The sequence below is a fragment of the Leptinotarsa decemlineata genome, unplaced genomic scaffold (genome assembly GCF_025532065.1).
Source record: "Leptinotarsa decemlineata unplaced genomic scaffold, Ldec_3_MD MMD2_tig00000199_RagTag_RagTag, whole genome shotgun sequence".
Classification (NCBI taxonomy): Eukaryota; Metazoa; Arthropoda; class Insecta; order Coleoptera; family Chrysomelidae; genus Leptinotarsa; species Leptinotarsa decemlineata.
This window is the reverse complement of record NW_027412544.1, coordinates 17,504,136-17,518,691: the sequence shown is the minus strand read 5'-3', so window position 1 is coordinate 17,518,691 and position 14,556 is coordinate 17,504,136. Positions and strand designations below refer to the sequence as shown.

Sequence of the window (14,556 nt, the reverse complement as noted above, 5' to 3'; positions counted from 1 at the left end):
GACTACTCGATGTTATGTTGATGGGTACAAACACGCTTTGCTATTCCTGATTTGCTGGTTTCCCCTCGTTGTGTGTGTTTCTTGTTCCCAGCCATGTGGACTTCCAATGACCTCTCAGTTTCACCTATATAGGATTTTCCGCACTGACAGGGTATCCGGTAAATGCAATTCTTGGAATCGCAGTATGCGTTTGGTGGCCTGGCTTTCGTCATGCTGCTGCTAATAGTGTTTCCCGATCTGAAGTATGTTCTGATGTTGTACTTGGATCCAATTCTTCTCATCCTTATCGATAATCCTCTGATGTAGGAAAGTGCAAGCACTGGTTGTGACGGCTTCGCTTCCTTGCGAGGTCTTGCTGCTTCCGCCAAACGATTATCTCCCGCTAAACCGGTAAAACGGAAAGAGGAGATAAATGAAAGTTCTCGAATGACCCATGAATAGACATCTCTCGGAGAAATCAGTTCAGCCAATACCCGAAGACGATTGGATTGGAATCTCTTAATTTTGTATTTTTTGTTTAATTGTTCTATTTTTTAGTTGTATTATATTTCATTGTAGTTTTTTTGCTTGATATTATTGTTATTTTCAGCTATTATTTTTAATTTTTCATTTGTATTGGTTCTTTCAGGGATTTCAAATCGTGTTAGGATTCACACATGAAAAGGTAAGATCTCGTTAGTGCTTGGCTCGCACAAGTTTCTCAACTTCTGATTAACGAAAAAACAGAACAGATTTTATATAATATTAGACAATGGAAGTCCGAACTAATGAAAATAAACACAAATTTGAATCCCCGCTGTGTGAATTTTGCCAAAACCATAAAAGCTGATAAACTGATGAAAGCGGGTGAACATCTTTTAATACAAGTTTTTCAACTTTACCTCTTAACGAATAACGCTAATACCCGTGTGGAATTGAATTTGGATTTATTATTTATTATTATTTTAATTTTTTTTCCATAGGAGGTACCAGCAAACGGTTTTCTAAGTGATGGTAAGTGTTCAATAAAACTGACAACGTTGCAACTACTAGTTGATAAAATCTGAAAACTATAAAAACTAACCTGTAATTTGTAAACCAGAAGTGAATAAACAATAAAACAGAAAGAAACAATGAAAAACAGCAAATATTTTAATCAACACCCTCTTGTTATTATATTATTCCTTTACTCATTTCTCACGGATTTTTGAGTGTATAACCTACAATCTGAAAAATAACGAAGCGAGTTGTGTTCAAATAAGAATGCTTAGTCTGTTTCGGTATCCAAATCGATTCAGATACATCTGATAATGATTTCAGGGAGCTGAGAGTAATGAATGCAAAGAACTCAACACCCTATGTTTCACTACTGTATGCATATAACGCATATTTCTTTCCGTTTTCCCATTTGAATGTTAATTTTTCCGGGGTCAGCGTGTTCAGAGATTTCGAATTTAGATACGAAAGTTTATTTGATGTTATTATCTCTTCATTTGTATTGAACGTCACCAGCAGGGGAGCAACTGAACTACAAAGTCATCAGATAACCACTGTCATAGACTTCGGAGTTCAAATATGAATATGGGAACAAAAAAAGAATGCGATTGGAATCAGGGATATAGTTACAAATTTTTCAAATCGATACTGTATAAAATCTGATGAAATATGTGTTTCTGTTAACTGGCTGTTGCCCACCTATGAACGACTACCCTCAGAAGTCGAAACTTGTGCGAACCAAAGATAAACGAGGGGTTACCTTTTAATGTGCGATTCCTAGCGAGTACATAACCACATATTTTGTATTGATTTATGTGAATGGTACGAGTATTGATTGTATTTCACCGCAGTGGACAATTTTTTCGAAACTTTCATTTTCAATCTGTAATAACCAAAGAGATATCTGATTTTAGTGAATTCAATAAAACCATAGATTCTTATAAGTATTCAAAGTATTTTAAGAAATTTCATCAAAACATATGAAGTATAAATGCAAATTTGATGGGAGGAAAATATTCATGAGTCAAATAAATCAGAAATTTGATTGCATGATACAATTAAAAACATTTAAACTGGGTGGCACCGTATGTTAGTAGAAGTAAATATTCAAATTGGATTATCAAAATATTCTGATAACTGCCATTTATCAACCATCCCCAATTGACTTTGATCTGTTTATTCAAGATTCAGAAATGTACCTACCAAGAACTACAACTTTTCATGTCAATCACTTGATCATAGATATCAAGGAAGATAATTAGGAGGGTGAATGCTTACCTTGAACACTTGACCAAATTTGGTTTAATATCGTATACATGGTATATCTCTAAGTTGTATAGTTCATAACAATATATTCATTAAGAGTAAAGATATTATTTTGAAAACAGTGATTGCCAATTGTACTGGATACACTCATAACCGATAATAAGACGCTATATTATCTTATTATCTATTAGAAAATAATGAACACATACCTCAAAATGTTATCAAAGATGTATTGGGAACTTATGTGTCAATGAATTCGGGAGTTTGTACAAGTCATGAGATCCTAATGTATCACTCAAATATCTCAATGACGTAATGAAATGAATCATTGAACAAATTAACGAAACAATAAAGTTCTGGTTAACGGAAAAACAGATTTTAAACAGAATAAAGTGCAGAGGTAAAAACTGAAAAAGAAAGAAACGGATCACAACGGGGCTTGTAAATTGTATCAATAGAAAAAAATCTTCAAAGAAAGTTCAAGTCTCACCCAGAAAAACCAGTTTCACCCACAAAAACTGAGTTCTCTGCATTTCAAAGGCATATGAATAAATTAAGGATTAAAAAAGAAGAGTATCATATGAAAACAATTTTTTTTATGAAAACGAATATAGAAAATCATTGAATACAACTGGCAGATATTTTCCAATTTATCGTGAACCGGCACATACAGATATTATCATTCATAATTCGTCTACCCACCCGTATCAGCACAAAATAGCAGCATCCAACAGTATGGTCCACAGACTGATAAATGTTTCTTTGTCAGTAGCGTATTTCAATAAAGAAATGAATATAATGACACAAATAGCCGTCAACAATGATAACATACATACATACATACATTCTCTATTACCAAAAAAGTTATACAGCCAAACTTTGAAGGAAGTTCACCCAATTTGAAGAGATGAGGATAAAAGTTATAGAACCTTAACCTACTTAGGCCAACCCACTATAAATATTTCAGATTTTCTGCACAACAAAGGATAAAAGTTATAGAGAATAAAAGTTATAGAACCTTAACCTACTTAGGCCAACCCACTCCATAAAAAGATAAAAGTTCAGTTTCAGAAGAATCGGGAGTGTATAAATGATAATATAGGTCATGTCCGATGTTTTATATACGTCAAACTGGAAGACAGTTCAAAGTCCGCATAAAGGAACACAGAAATGGTTTCCAGAATGGAAAAATAAATTCCACATATGCCATTGATTTAGTCACAGAGGAACATGAGTTCAACCATGAATTCAAGCCCCTCCATTTCCAGAATAAAAGAATAAATAATTGATACTTACCCAGTTGAAGCCTATAGAAATAAACAAATTCAAAAACTCTCAATATCTTATGAACGATCAAACTAAACTTAATTAATTCATACCTGACCTTTTCAGGTAGATTCATCCATTAGAAAGTAGGCATACAAGCAGGTAATATGTTAGAGTAAAAAATAGTTGCAATTTAGAAGTAACTTTTAGTTTACGCTTGAGAAAGCTATTGTATAGCGAAACACGTGGCGGTTTTTGTAAAACCCTTTATAGTGAAAATCATACAATAAACTGTATTAATGCAAGTGACATAGCAAATTAATTCAAGCAATTTTTTGTAAGAGTAGGAGAATATCTTGCCAAACACATTAGGATTCCTGAAACACAACAACAAACTACTAAATGTGAAACTTCTGATAAGTGAGCTAAGTGAACTCAACACTGGAAAGGCTCCTAGTATTGGGATGGAATAACTACGGAATGGTATACTTATGCCACGATGAATTCAAAAGAGCTAGCGTGACCGCAATCTTTAAAAACGGTATGAGAATTGCAGTTCATACCAATAGGATGGAGCACCGCCTCATTAATGCGGGACTGTAGGCATATTACTTGATCAATTATTTTATGATAGGTGGATTGCCAATAAAGGCCACCACGTTTTCCCGATCTGTATTCTATGGGCTATTATGTATGGGGATATTTCAAAATATTCTATATGCAAATCCTTCAACAAGTAAAGAGAATATGGTTCATTAAGTTTTACAAGCATTCAACGTCCTTAGTGCCGATGAAATCAGTCGTGCTGTAAATGATAATTTCATGAAGAGAGTTAATGAATGCCTGGAAGTTGACGGAAATGTCTTCCTAACATATTGAAATAATTTTTATATTTTGTGTGAAAACAATTCAGCTGATTCAATATCAGTTTGCAGTTGTTATAAAAAAAATCTGCTCCAGTTATTTTTTCTAATTGTAGTTAGTAATATCAGTTTCAGTAACAGACATTTTCACTTCCCTAGACATGAAATGAAAATATAATTCAACTATGTGAAACAGAATTTTTTGTTTCACTTCAAAAAATTAATTGAAACTACCGTAGGAGAGATAAAATGTATAAACTCGATAATAAAAAATCCCACAATTTCACAGCAAAGTCGTGTCAATGAATAAGATTCCCCTTCAACACTCACCTGCAACCTTTCATCCGCACAACAGCAACCCTGTCGCGATCCCTCGACCTTTTCATGTTTTTCTAGCGAATGTTTCTTCCAGTTACCATTATCCTTATCGGTGTATCCCAGGAAACCATATACGGATCCAGGAGAGAGCGGAGAAGCGATTCCAGAATCTGTGTCCGACACTTTCCCCGTCTTGGTGCCATTGTGTTCTGCGGCATCAGAAGTGGGGTTGTCAGAAGTGTGATATTCAGAAGTGAAATTCTATTCTAATACAGCTAAATGCCGAGAAAGTGCACACGCTTTCAATACCGAAAGGGTGGTTGGTTGGTAATGGGTTCACAAGCACATGAATAAGGGATGGTGTTATCATTCATCCCAAGGAATTTCTTTATGAAACATTTATTGAGTCGAATATGACAGGCTCTATAATAGGTAATGAATACCATGAAACTAATAAAGACAAAATAAGTCTAAAAATATTTGTAAAATAGTTTTGATACATTTTTGTACATGTTACTCCAAAAATTTCAGGTGAATAATGAATTTTTGAAAAAGTCGAACAGTACATCATTTCACGAATATTTCATAAATTACAAAAATTTGGCATTCAGACATTTCATTTCTGAAAAGGTAATATTTTTGAAGAGTAATTTGATTCAAGATATTTTAAGATGACATGAAATATGAAAAAAGCTATTTAGTACATTCAAACTTAGAGAATGGAACTATTTAACTAAAAACGGAATTGAATTTCATAATTTATTTTCTCAGACACATGAGATTGTATTATTGATGAGTTTTGAGTAAGAATATCATTGAAATATAAATGTGAAAAGTGCCGTATTGTATTATCAGTTTTTATTTTCTGTTTTTATCTGTTTTAATTAAAATAATTGGTCTCTTCCATAGGTTGGTACATTTTCGTTCACTGGAGAAGATTTAAAAAAAACGTTTATTGTCCAAACAGGCACTAGACCCAATTACAGGACAGAGTTTACAATTTTGGGATGAAAGTGTTGAATACAGGATATATATATATATATATATATATATATATATATATATATATATATATATATATATATATATATATATATATATATAAATATGATGAGCTGTTTTCTCGGGTTTCGCTCCGTGTTCTGTGTATTTTCTCCCCATAAGCAGCAACCAGGTAAAGGGAAACATCCATCCCTATAAATTGAGACACAGAGTTCGAATTAATCAGTCTAGTTGAAAAAACCAGACATCACCAGAAGATGGCAAATGAGACTTTGCCGAAACGTTGTGAAAATAATCCTTATGGGGAGAAAATACACAGAACACGGAGCGAAACCCGAGAAAACAGCTCATCATACTTTATCCGTGAGAATCTTCGAGTTAACATATATATATATATATATATATATATATATATATATATATATATATATATATATATATATATATATATATATTTATATATAGATAAATACTTCCCTGATCATATTCCCATATTGCTTTCAATTTAAGAGCCACCGGTAGACAGCTGTTTCAGCCTATTGGGCATCATCAGTACCGGGCAGGCGGTCCTCGATTGAAGACAAAATGTGAAAAACCAGAAAAGTAATTGATAAAAAGGCTGCGTATTTTGAATTTTATGAAATTATTTTCCAGCAGCTTGACTGCATTAACCTTTCCCGATTTATATATATATATATATATATATATATATATATATATATATATATATATATATATATATATATATATACCGTAATAACAATATCTTCTTCGAACAAAATTAATTTAAAATGAGTATTCATTGCTTCACAAACAGGCTAACAAACAAATAAACATATGCTTCACCATCAGTATATAAGAAATAAAAAATTCAAATATAAAGGGAGGAAAATTGAAAAATATCAATATGAAAGTAGAACGAGTTTTTTTTCAAAAATATTTTCTTTTCATATGTTTATTCTCTTTGGCTGACATTGAACACTATAGTAACGGTATGAATCATGGTAGAATGCGATTTAATTTAATATTAAGAGCCATCATTGTACGTTTCATCTCATTTCCACTTACGGTGGTGTCTACCCTACCATGATGGACATTGAATTATATTTGATTGACATTTTCACACGTTTTCTCACAGTGATCAGTGATCACGTACATACTGGTTTCAGGGTGTTACCCCACATCAGTACAGAGCAGATCCAACGGAACTTGACGAATTTCGTCAGAAAATGAATCTTTTCTATATACGGAAGGCATAGCTGCTGACTTTCAACCTTTTTAGGGAAATTATATAATTTTTTTAGCCGAGATGTATTACATAATTTTTCAGTAGTGGTAGTACCAACAAAGGACAAGTAGCACCCTGCATATTTGCTATGCGCTTTTTGTCGTATTCTAACCTAGATGCATGCATGATTCTGAGGTCCAGGACTTGCAATATTGCACTATTGCATATTTTCTCCAGACTATTGCATTGCTCATAATGGTGGTAAGCTTCTTGTTATTGCGTATTATTATGTACGCTATAATCCTTACGAGTTCGTAAAAATAAGGCCAATATTAGAACATTCTGCATCATAATTATAATACATACAGTTCGATAATCAAATTCCCAAGTAACTCACCTCTATGGTTGGTCTTTGCATTTCTCTATTCGAATCAGCATTTGAATTACCTGTCACTGTGGTAGAACTTTGCGTCATCGGAAAATCAAATATACAGTTCAGTTTACGAAATCTCAAACTTGACATTTGCATTCGGCGCCGAAACCGGTTTTATTTACTCATTCTCCAAAAAAAAAACAAGAAAGGGGACAGAGAATAAAGTTATTTCACATTTGTCATTGTGATATTTGAAAAGGATAAAAAATGTCTAAACCCAATTCACGCCATTCTCCTACCCATATTGAAAAGAATAACTCACCTTGGGATTCACTCCTATCTCGCCTCCCAACAGCCCCAACTTCCTTATCGAAATCAACATTTCCAACGTTCCCTGCAACTTTAAAACTTCCTTGCGTACGCCGGTTCCGTGAGCCATTTGTCTCAATAAGATATTCTTTCTCTCGAGCGAAATCTTCGTTTATAGTCAACCGTTTCCTGTATTTTCCACATTTTCTATCGTCTTTTAACGATACCGAGTCCGAAAGAACATCTCCCGGATAACAAAGGTGACGGTTCAGTTTACTTGAATAAAAGTTTTCTTTTGCGCTCTGATTCTCTTTTCTGGATTCTTCAGAAGTTGTTGTTAAGCTAAAACTGTGAGAAATAACTTTTACTTGGATAAACTCGCGTATATCCTATTCTTTCACAACAATGAAACTGATATTGAAAGAAATGAAATGAAACATTTCACATTTTGAGTACACAACTAAAAGAGTGAAGTCTAATTCATAATTTGAAATTCATGTTCAATGGATATGAACTCCGAAAAATATGTGCAAAACCTCATCGGATTCAGAATGACGTGTATAGTATTTCCAATACCAATTGGAACAGCATAGAGAAAGAATTCCCGCCTCGACATAGGCGTCGGCATATTATTTTTCAGTGGTAGTTTTTCAGTTGCTTATTCTTACAATCATAGCAATTGATCACCCCATGAAAAAGTTATCTCAACTGAATTTTTCCACCATGGGTAATTATGAAAAACTTCGAAATTTAAGGTAGTTGATTTCCGAGTCGAATACTCTAAAATACAATGAAAACACAAATAATCACACCGAATTCTCATCAAACATATATTTAGAAAATAATAGAAGCCAACAAAATTGTTAGAAAAATAAAAATTCTTCTTCGCTATATTCGGATGAGGTGAAATCATCATCGGGTTGAATAACGAACGGATTTATGGAACTTTGCACATAATAATTGTTCTCTTCTTTTATAACGTGGGCCACACAGTTCTTTCACACATCACTATTACCTACTTTATTTACCACTCGCCTTATATTGTCAAGCACTACTGCATTCAAAGTCGGTGACTGATCACATTTTCGAAAGCTTTCTTTCATTGTGGCGCAAATCATTTCAATTGGATTGAACACACAATAGTATGGAGGCAAACGTAAGAGAATATGACCACGTGTTTCACACATCGAATCAATAATATACTCTTTTTTGAAATTACGTTGTTTTATGGTCGCTAGTAATACTTTTTTCGCCAGTAATACCTAGCTAACACATGCTAGGTTCACAAAAGAAAGACGTACAACACTGGAAATCGCCACCACTAACGGTTTCTCGAGGGGTATTGTAGATGACATGATAAGGAAGAAGTTTAGGTTAAGAATGAACGAAATCTCGACTTTCAGAAAGGACAAAAACCAAGATAAATACATCTCAGTTTCATACCACCAATATACGAGGAACTTTAGAGGGATTTTTAAGGAACTAGGTAGGAAGGTGGTTTTTAAAACAAGTCATACACTACAGAGCCTTTTGGGAAGTCCAAAAGACAAAGTCGAGAATTCGGAAAAGTCTGGAATTTACGAAATTGTATGTAAGAACTGCGATGCAAAATATTATGGACAGGGAAAAAGATCTATTAAAGTAAGATATAAGGAAAATCAGCAATCGCCCATCATATTTTGCAACAAAACCATTCCATAGACTTCAGTTCATTGAGATTAGTTAGACATGTTAACAACAATAGGCAATTAGATGCCTATGAGAGTGTAGAAATAAGTAAACACAATAATATTATGAATAACGATGACGAACCTATACCAAAGAGCACACTATACAGGGCTTTTCATGATGAGCGTTAATTAGCCGTTTCTGGCAAACTATTCAACGGATCAACCTGAAAATTTCACAGTATGCATGAGTCAATATGACCTACACGCCTAAAATATTTTAGACGAAGCGGTGTTGTCGCTTCTACTATAAAGTAGCGGCTTCTTTGATTTTTCAAATAGAACACCCTATATATAATATCATATTACGATTCATTATTACTTTGTCAACAAATTCATATATATTTCCCTATACCTATCTATTACCGTTTAGAAGATATAAATTAATTTCTATATTTTTTTTACCAAACATGAACTTTTATAAATGCTGATAATCTTGAACTCTCTTGCACTAAAACGATCAAATTTGAAATGGACTGGAATGATACTATGAGGATTTTCACTCCGAGTCATATTTTCATTCACCCCATACAGGGTCTTCAAAAAATGCAGATAGTTTGATCTCATGAAAAAATGAGTGGAACTCAATTTTTTCAAATGGAACACCCTGTATATTTCAACATTTTTGAGCTCTACATCCAATTTTAGATTAACTTTGTTTAGATTTTTCTATTTTGAACCGTTTTTGAGATAAACTGTTTCAAACGAAAATTGACATGGTTTCCTTGTTCATCACTCATTTTTGTAAAACAGATTTCGTTTGATGTTTCTTAATTAGTCACAGATAATACAATGAAAAGATAATTATTAAAATACTCCTCAACCATCGAATGAAACTTCATTTCAAACAATAAGTTTTATTAACGCTGAAATACGAACTGAAAATAATAAACCCATAAATTAATGAGTTAATTTAATCGTCAGTGTATTTCAGAATATGTTCAAACACATCTCCACTACTACTTAAACAAACATGTAATCTCTTTAAAAGATTGTCATGTGTAGCGCTTCTGATCAAGTCTGGAGTCAAACTATTGAAAGCAGTTGTAACTCTCGATTTCATATCTTCCATTGTTGTTATTGGAGTAGAGTAAACTATATTTTTAATGGAACCCCAACCCCCTTTTTAATCTATTGTTGACAAATTAATTTGCAGGTAGTGGTTCCACTACTTAATTTCCGAAAAATCGATTAGGATAATCATCATTTAATAAACAAAGTCCACGTCCGAACAAAAAACTTTAGGTATATAAACAGCTAACCCTTGTCTATAGATTCAGTATCAATTTTCTTCTCCTGAAGATGCTAACCTTGTTAGCGAAACGCGCGTCGAGTGCAAAAATATCAGTTTGGTGTTAAGGTAATTGATCTCTAGAAAAAGTTTTCAAAAATCGGTTTGCAAAACCACTCACTTCCCCACCTAACCCCACGAACACACGGCACTGTTAAAAAAATATTGTGAAACGGACAAAAAATTTGTATTCAATCACTCCAGCTAGCCGAGCCTTTATTACTCAACTACATTTGATAGCACGTTTACTAACTATCTGGGCAAGAAATGTTTATGACTGTACTCTTATTTTTATTGCCGTTCCAATTGGGAATGGATAGACTATAGAAAAGGGTATTTTGAAGATTTCACAGCACACAAAAAACTTAAATTTTTATTAACAGTTTGAAATGTGAAAACTGAAGGCGTTTAGAACTTCGTTAATACTAAACAGATAAAAGAAAGATTATGAAAAAATAGGGAATTTTTAAGTATAAAGTTGCATCTCCGGAAAGTCTACCTCTATCATTGAATTTGTCGTCGAAAATAGAGCTTCGACAGAGCAGCTCAAAACAGTAAACCACATGAAATATTTTTACAGTATTGAATATCAATTTTAGAATTTGAATACATACTTGTATTCAGATGGCAGCAGGAAAAAAATTATCTTGATTTTTTTCAAGACGAGGCAAGCTATCAAGTTATGTAAACTTGTATGAATGATAATAATTTTAAGTACTTATTGATAAAAGAAGACAAATGGCGTGGCACCACTTGCCGCGGAGACGGCGCCACCACCTTTTTTTTTCAAACAGAAAGTAGGGTCTTGTAAACCTTTGCTCGAAATTGCAATTATCGATCCAATCTTCACTATTTTGAATTTGGATAACCGATTGCGGAGTTATTGGTGTGTCAATTGGAGACCAGGGAAAATAATAATTCGTATCTTTGCAACCAAAAGAGGAGAATATTATTATTATTATTATTATTGAAGCATATTTATAATTGAATTGAACTATAGAGAAGACCAAATGAGAAACGACACCGTGTTACCCTAGTAACAGAGATATTATGTTACCTAGACAGCTGTGACTATTGATTCATTTCATTCCATTTCAATATTCAGAAATGGTTAGCGCCAGATCTCCAGAGATAAAAACAGAAGCAATCTTTTTTACGCTAAGGCCGGCCGTGATTTCAATGAGGCAGAAATTTTGTCAAGAAATTGTTTTAAGAAATTTCAAACAATTGAAAGTATAACTATAGCTTCAGGGCCTGGAAGGTTGATATTATGATAATAATAGTTTTCATAATGATAACATTATCAATAATACGAATTGAAAAATATTGATCAAAAGTTCAATATAATTTTATTTAATTACTAGTATAATATAAAAATAACAATAAAAATTAATTGACGCTCCGGGGCGACTTCATAGAGTCCAGTGGCGCATTTGCTTTTTCAGCTGCAGGAAAATCCGAAAAAACATGCATCACCAAATCATCTGAAGATCTTGCTCTGTGAATGTCCTCTCTCTCATGAAACAAAATGTAGGCTTTATATATATATATATATATATATATATATATATATATATATATATATATATATATATATATATATATATATATATATATATATATATACATATATAGGAATAGGAATAATTTTAAAAATGGTAATAATTTTTTTTTTTAGATCGCTTTAGGGAAAAAAAAGTTGACGGGTGATTATTAAACGAATGTAACTTACAACAAAATTTATTAAATGGTCAAAAATACTGAATGCGCATACAAGCAAAACTAAAAAAAATATGGCTCTTCTTTGGCACCCCAAAAAAAATCATAATACAAAAAAAATTGGAATAAGTACAAAGTATGGCCTCCACGCTAGTTTATTAGGCCCTACATCTATCGTGCATCGACAAAATGAGATTGTCAATGTCTTGTTGAGGTACATTTGCCCATTCAGCGATTAAAAGCTCTCTCAATTGAAACGTTGTGTGAATGTTCCCCATATGCGGAGTAATTCTTCGTTGAAGCATGTCCCACATATGCTCGATGAGATTCAGGTCCGGTGATTGTGCTGGCCATGGCAATACATCAACTCCTTTGTTGGTGAGCCAGTCAGTCACTAGACGCGCGACATGTGGACGAGCATTATCGTGCATTAGGTGGTAGTTTTCACCAACAGCACCAGCAAACAGACGGATGATAGGTAGAAGAATGGTGTCGAGGTACTGTCGAGCTGTGAGGGAGCGATTTGGAAAAACGAGATCGGTTCTGCCGCCGATCATGATTCCGCCCCATATCATTACTGTACCACCTCTGTATGTGTAGACTTCCTGGACGCGTCTCAAACGTTCATTATTTCCAGGTCGACTCCACAGTCTTACTCGACGAGAATCTGGATGAAATCCAAATCTGGATTCGTCTGTAAACAAAACTGTGGCCCAATCATTTGCATCCCAGTTTTGATGTTCTTGACACCACTCCAGTTTTCTACCGCGATTGCCTCTCGACAAAGGTGGACATCTAAGTAGCCTTCTGTTGTGGAGATCTGCTTCATGCAGTCGATTTCTGACAGTATCACGACCAATGGTTACCTGGTGCGTCTGCTGCAACACGTTAACCAACTCAGGTGCTGTGATTGTCGGTTGTCTTCTTGCGGTTAAGACCAAAAATCGGTTTTGAACTACAGTTGTAGCGCGTCCTCGCCCTGGATGTTGTTCGGCTGGAGTGCCAGTTTCACGGAAACGCCGCCACATTCGACTGATAACACTTTGGGAGACCCCCAAACGAAGAGCTACATCATTTTGTCGCATGCCACCTTGAAGAAGCCCTACAGCTCTATTCATCTCAGCCAATGGTAAGTGATGGCGTTCCATGTTAAAGCACAATATTTTCAGTTTAATTGCTGAGCAAGAACTGCATAGAATGTACAAACTCGACTCTTTCAGATCATTCATTTTAGCCAAACACCTACAGTTTGTAAAAAACTTGATAAAAGATTAGTTACCGTTTTTGCAGGCTTTGTTCAACCCATAGAAATCTACAGGGTGGTCGAGTGTACCAATTTAATCGAAATTAAATGACCTCATGCATTTATTTTTATGATATTTAGTATGTTATAAAAATATCCCTAGACTTTTCCGATGTGTGTATATATGAATGAATAGATAAGTACTTTTTGATCATTCCCATATTGATTTCAATTTAAGAGCCACCGGTAGGTGGGTATCACACCAATAGGTGGTTCCACTTATGTTTCTCTTGCGTTTACGCAGCTATTTTTATCAAGTACTTTCTTGGTTTTTCTCATTTTGTCTTCAATCGAGGACCGCCTGCCCGATACTGACGATGCCCAATAGTCTGAAACAGCTGTCTACCGGTGTCTCTTAAATTAAAATCAATATGGGAATGATCAAAAAGTACTTATCTATGTTTTAGTCAATTTGAACTTGTTAAATTAGTTTTCAAAATTCAGAAGACTCTTTATTAATCAAATGTTTTCCAAATCAAAGGACAAAGAAGATGAATTGATCTAATGTGGTTTATTCCATCTCTTGCCTCAGCTGTGAGATGAAGTACATTGTACAAACAAATAGAAATTTGAAAGATCGTATTACTTCCCACAAAAACGACATTAGGTGCAATAAACCAATCAATACCCTTTTGAAACATACCATTGACTTAGATGATGGGTTCTTCTTCTTTGACATGTACAAATTTAGAACTCGAAAAGTAATATGTCACATTTTTAAAGATTCCGGTACCATTAATTCCAGGACAGAGATTGAAAGTCTGAGCCCATCATATATATATATATATATATATATATATATATATATATATATATATATATATATATATATATATATATATATATATATTTATATATATATATATATATATATATATATAAATCAAAAAATAAATAATTAATGGACATAACACTC

General features: G+C 33.6%; 1 protein-coding gene across 2 annotated transcripts in view; it reads right to left on the bottom strand.

Moving 5' to 3' along the window:
* Positions 1-14,556, bottom strand: part of sick (sickie) — a 678,280-nt gene that overhangs the window by 578,291 nt on the left and 85,433 nt on the right. The window contains exons 4-5 of one of the 2 annotated variants that reach the window (XM_074173104.1): positions 7,614-7,948; positions 4,701-4,897 (exon numbers count right to left, since the gene is read on the bottom strand). The exons of the other annotated variant lie outside the window; for it this stretch is intronic. Of the exons in view, the coding sequence (XP_074029205.1) occupies positions 4,701-4,897; positions 7,614-7,948 (532 nt within the window). The remainder of the gene's footprint in view (positions 1-4,700; positions 4,898-7,613; positions 7,949-14,556) is intronic. 2 annotated transcript variants of the gene reach the window in all.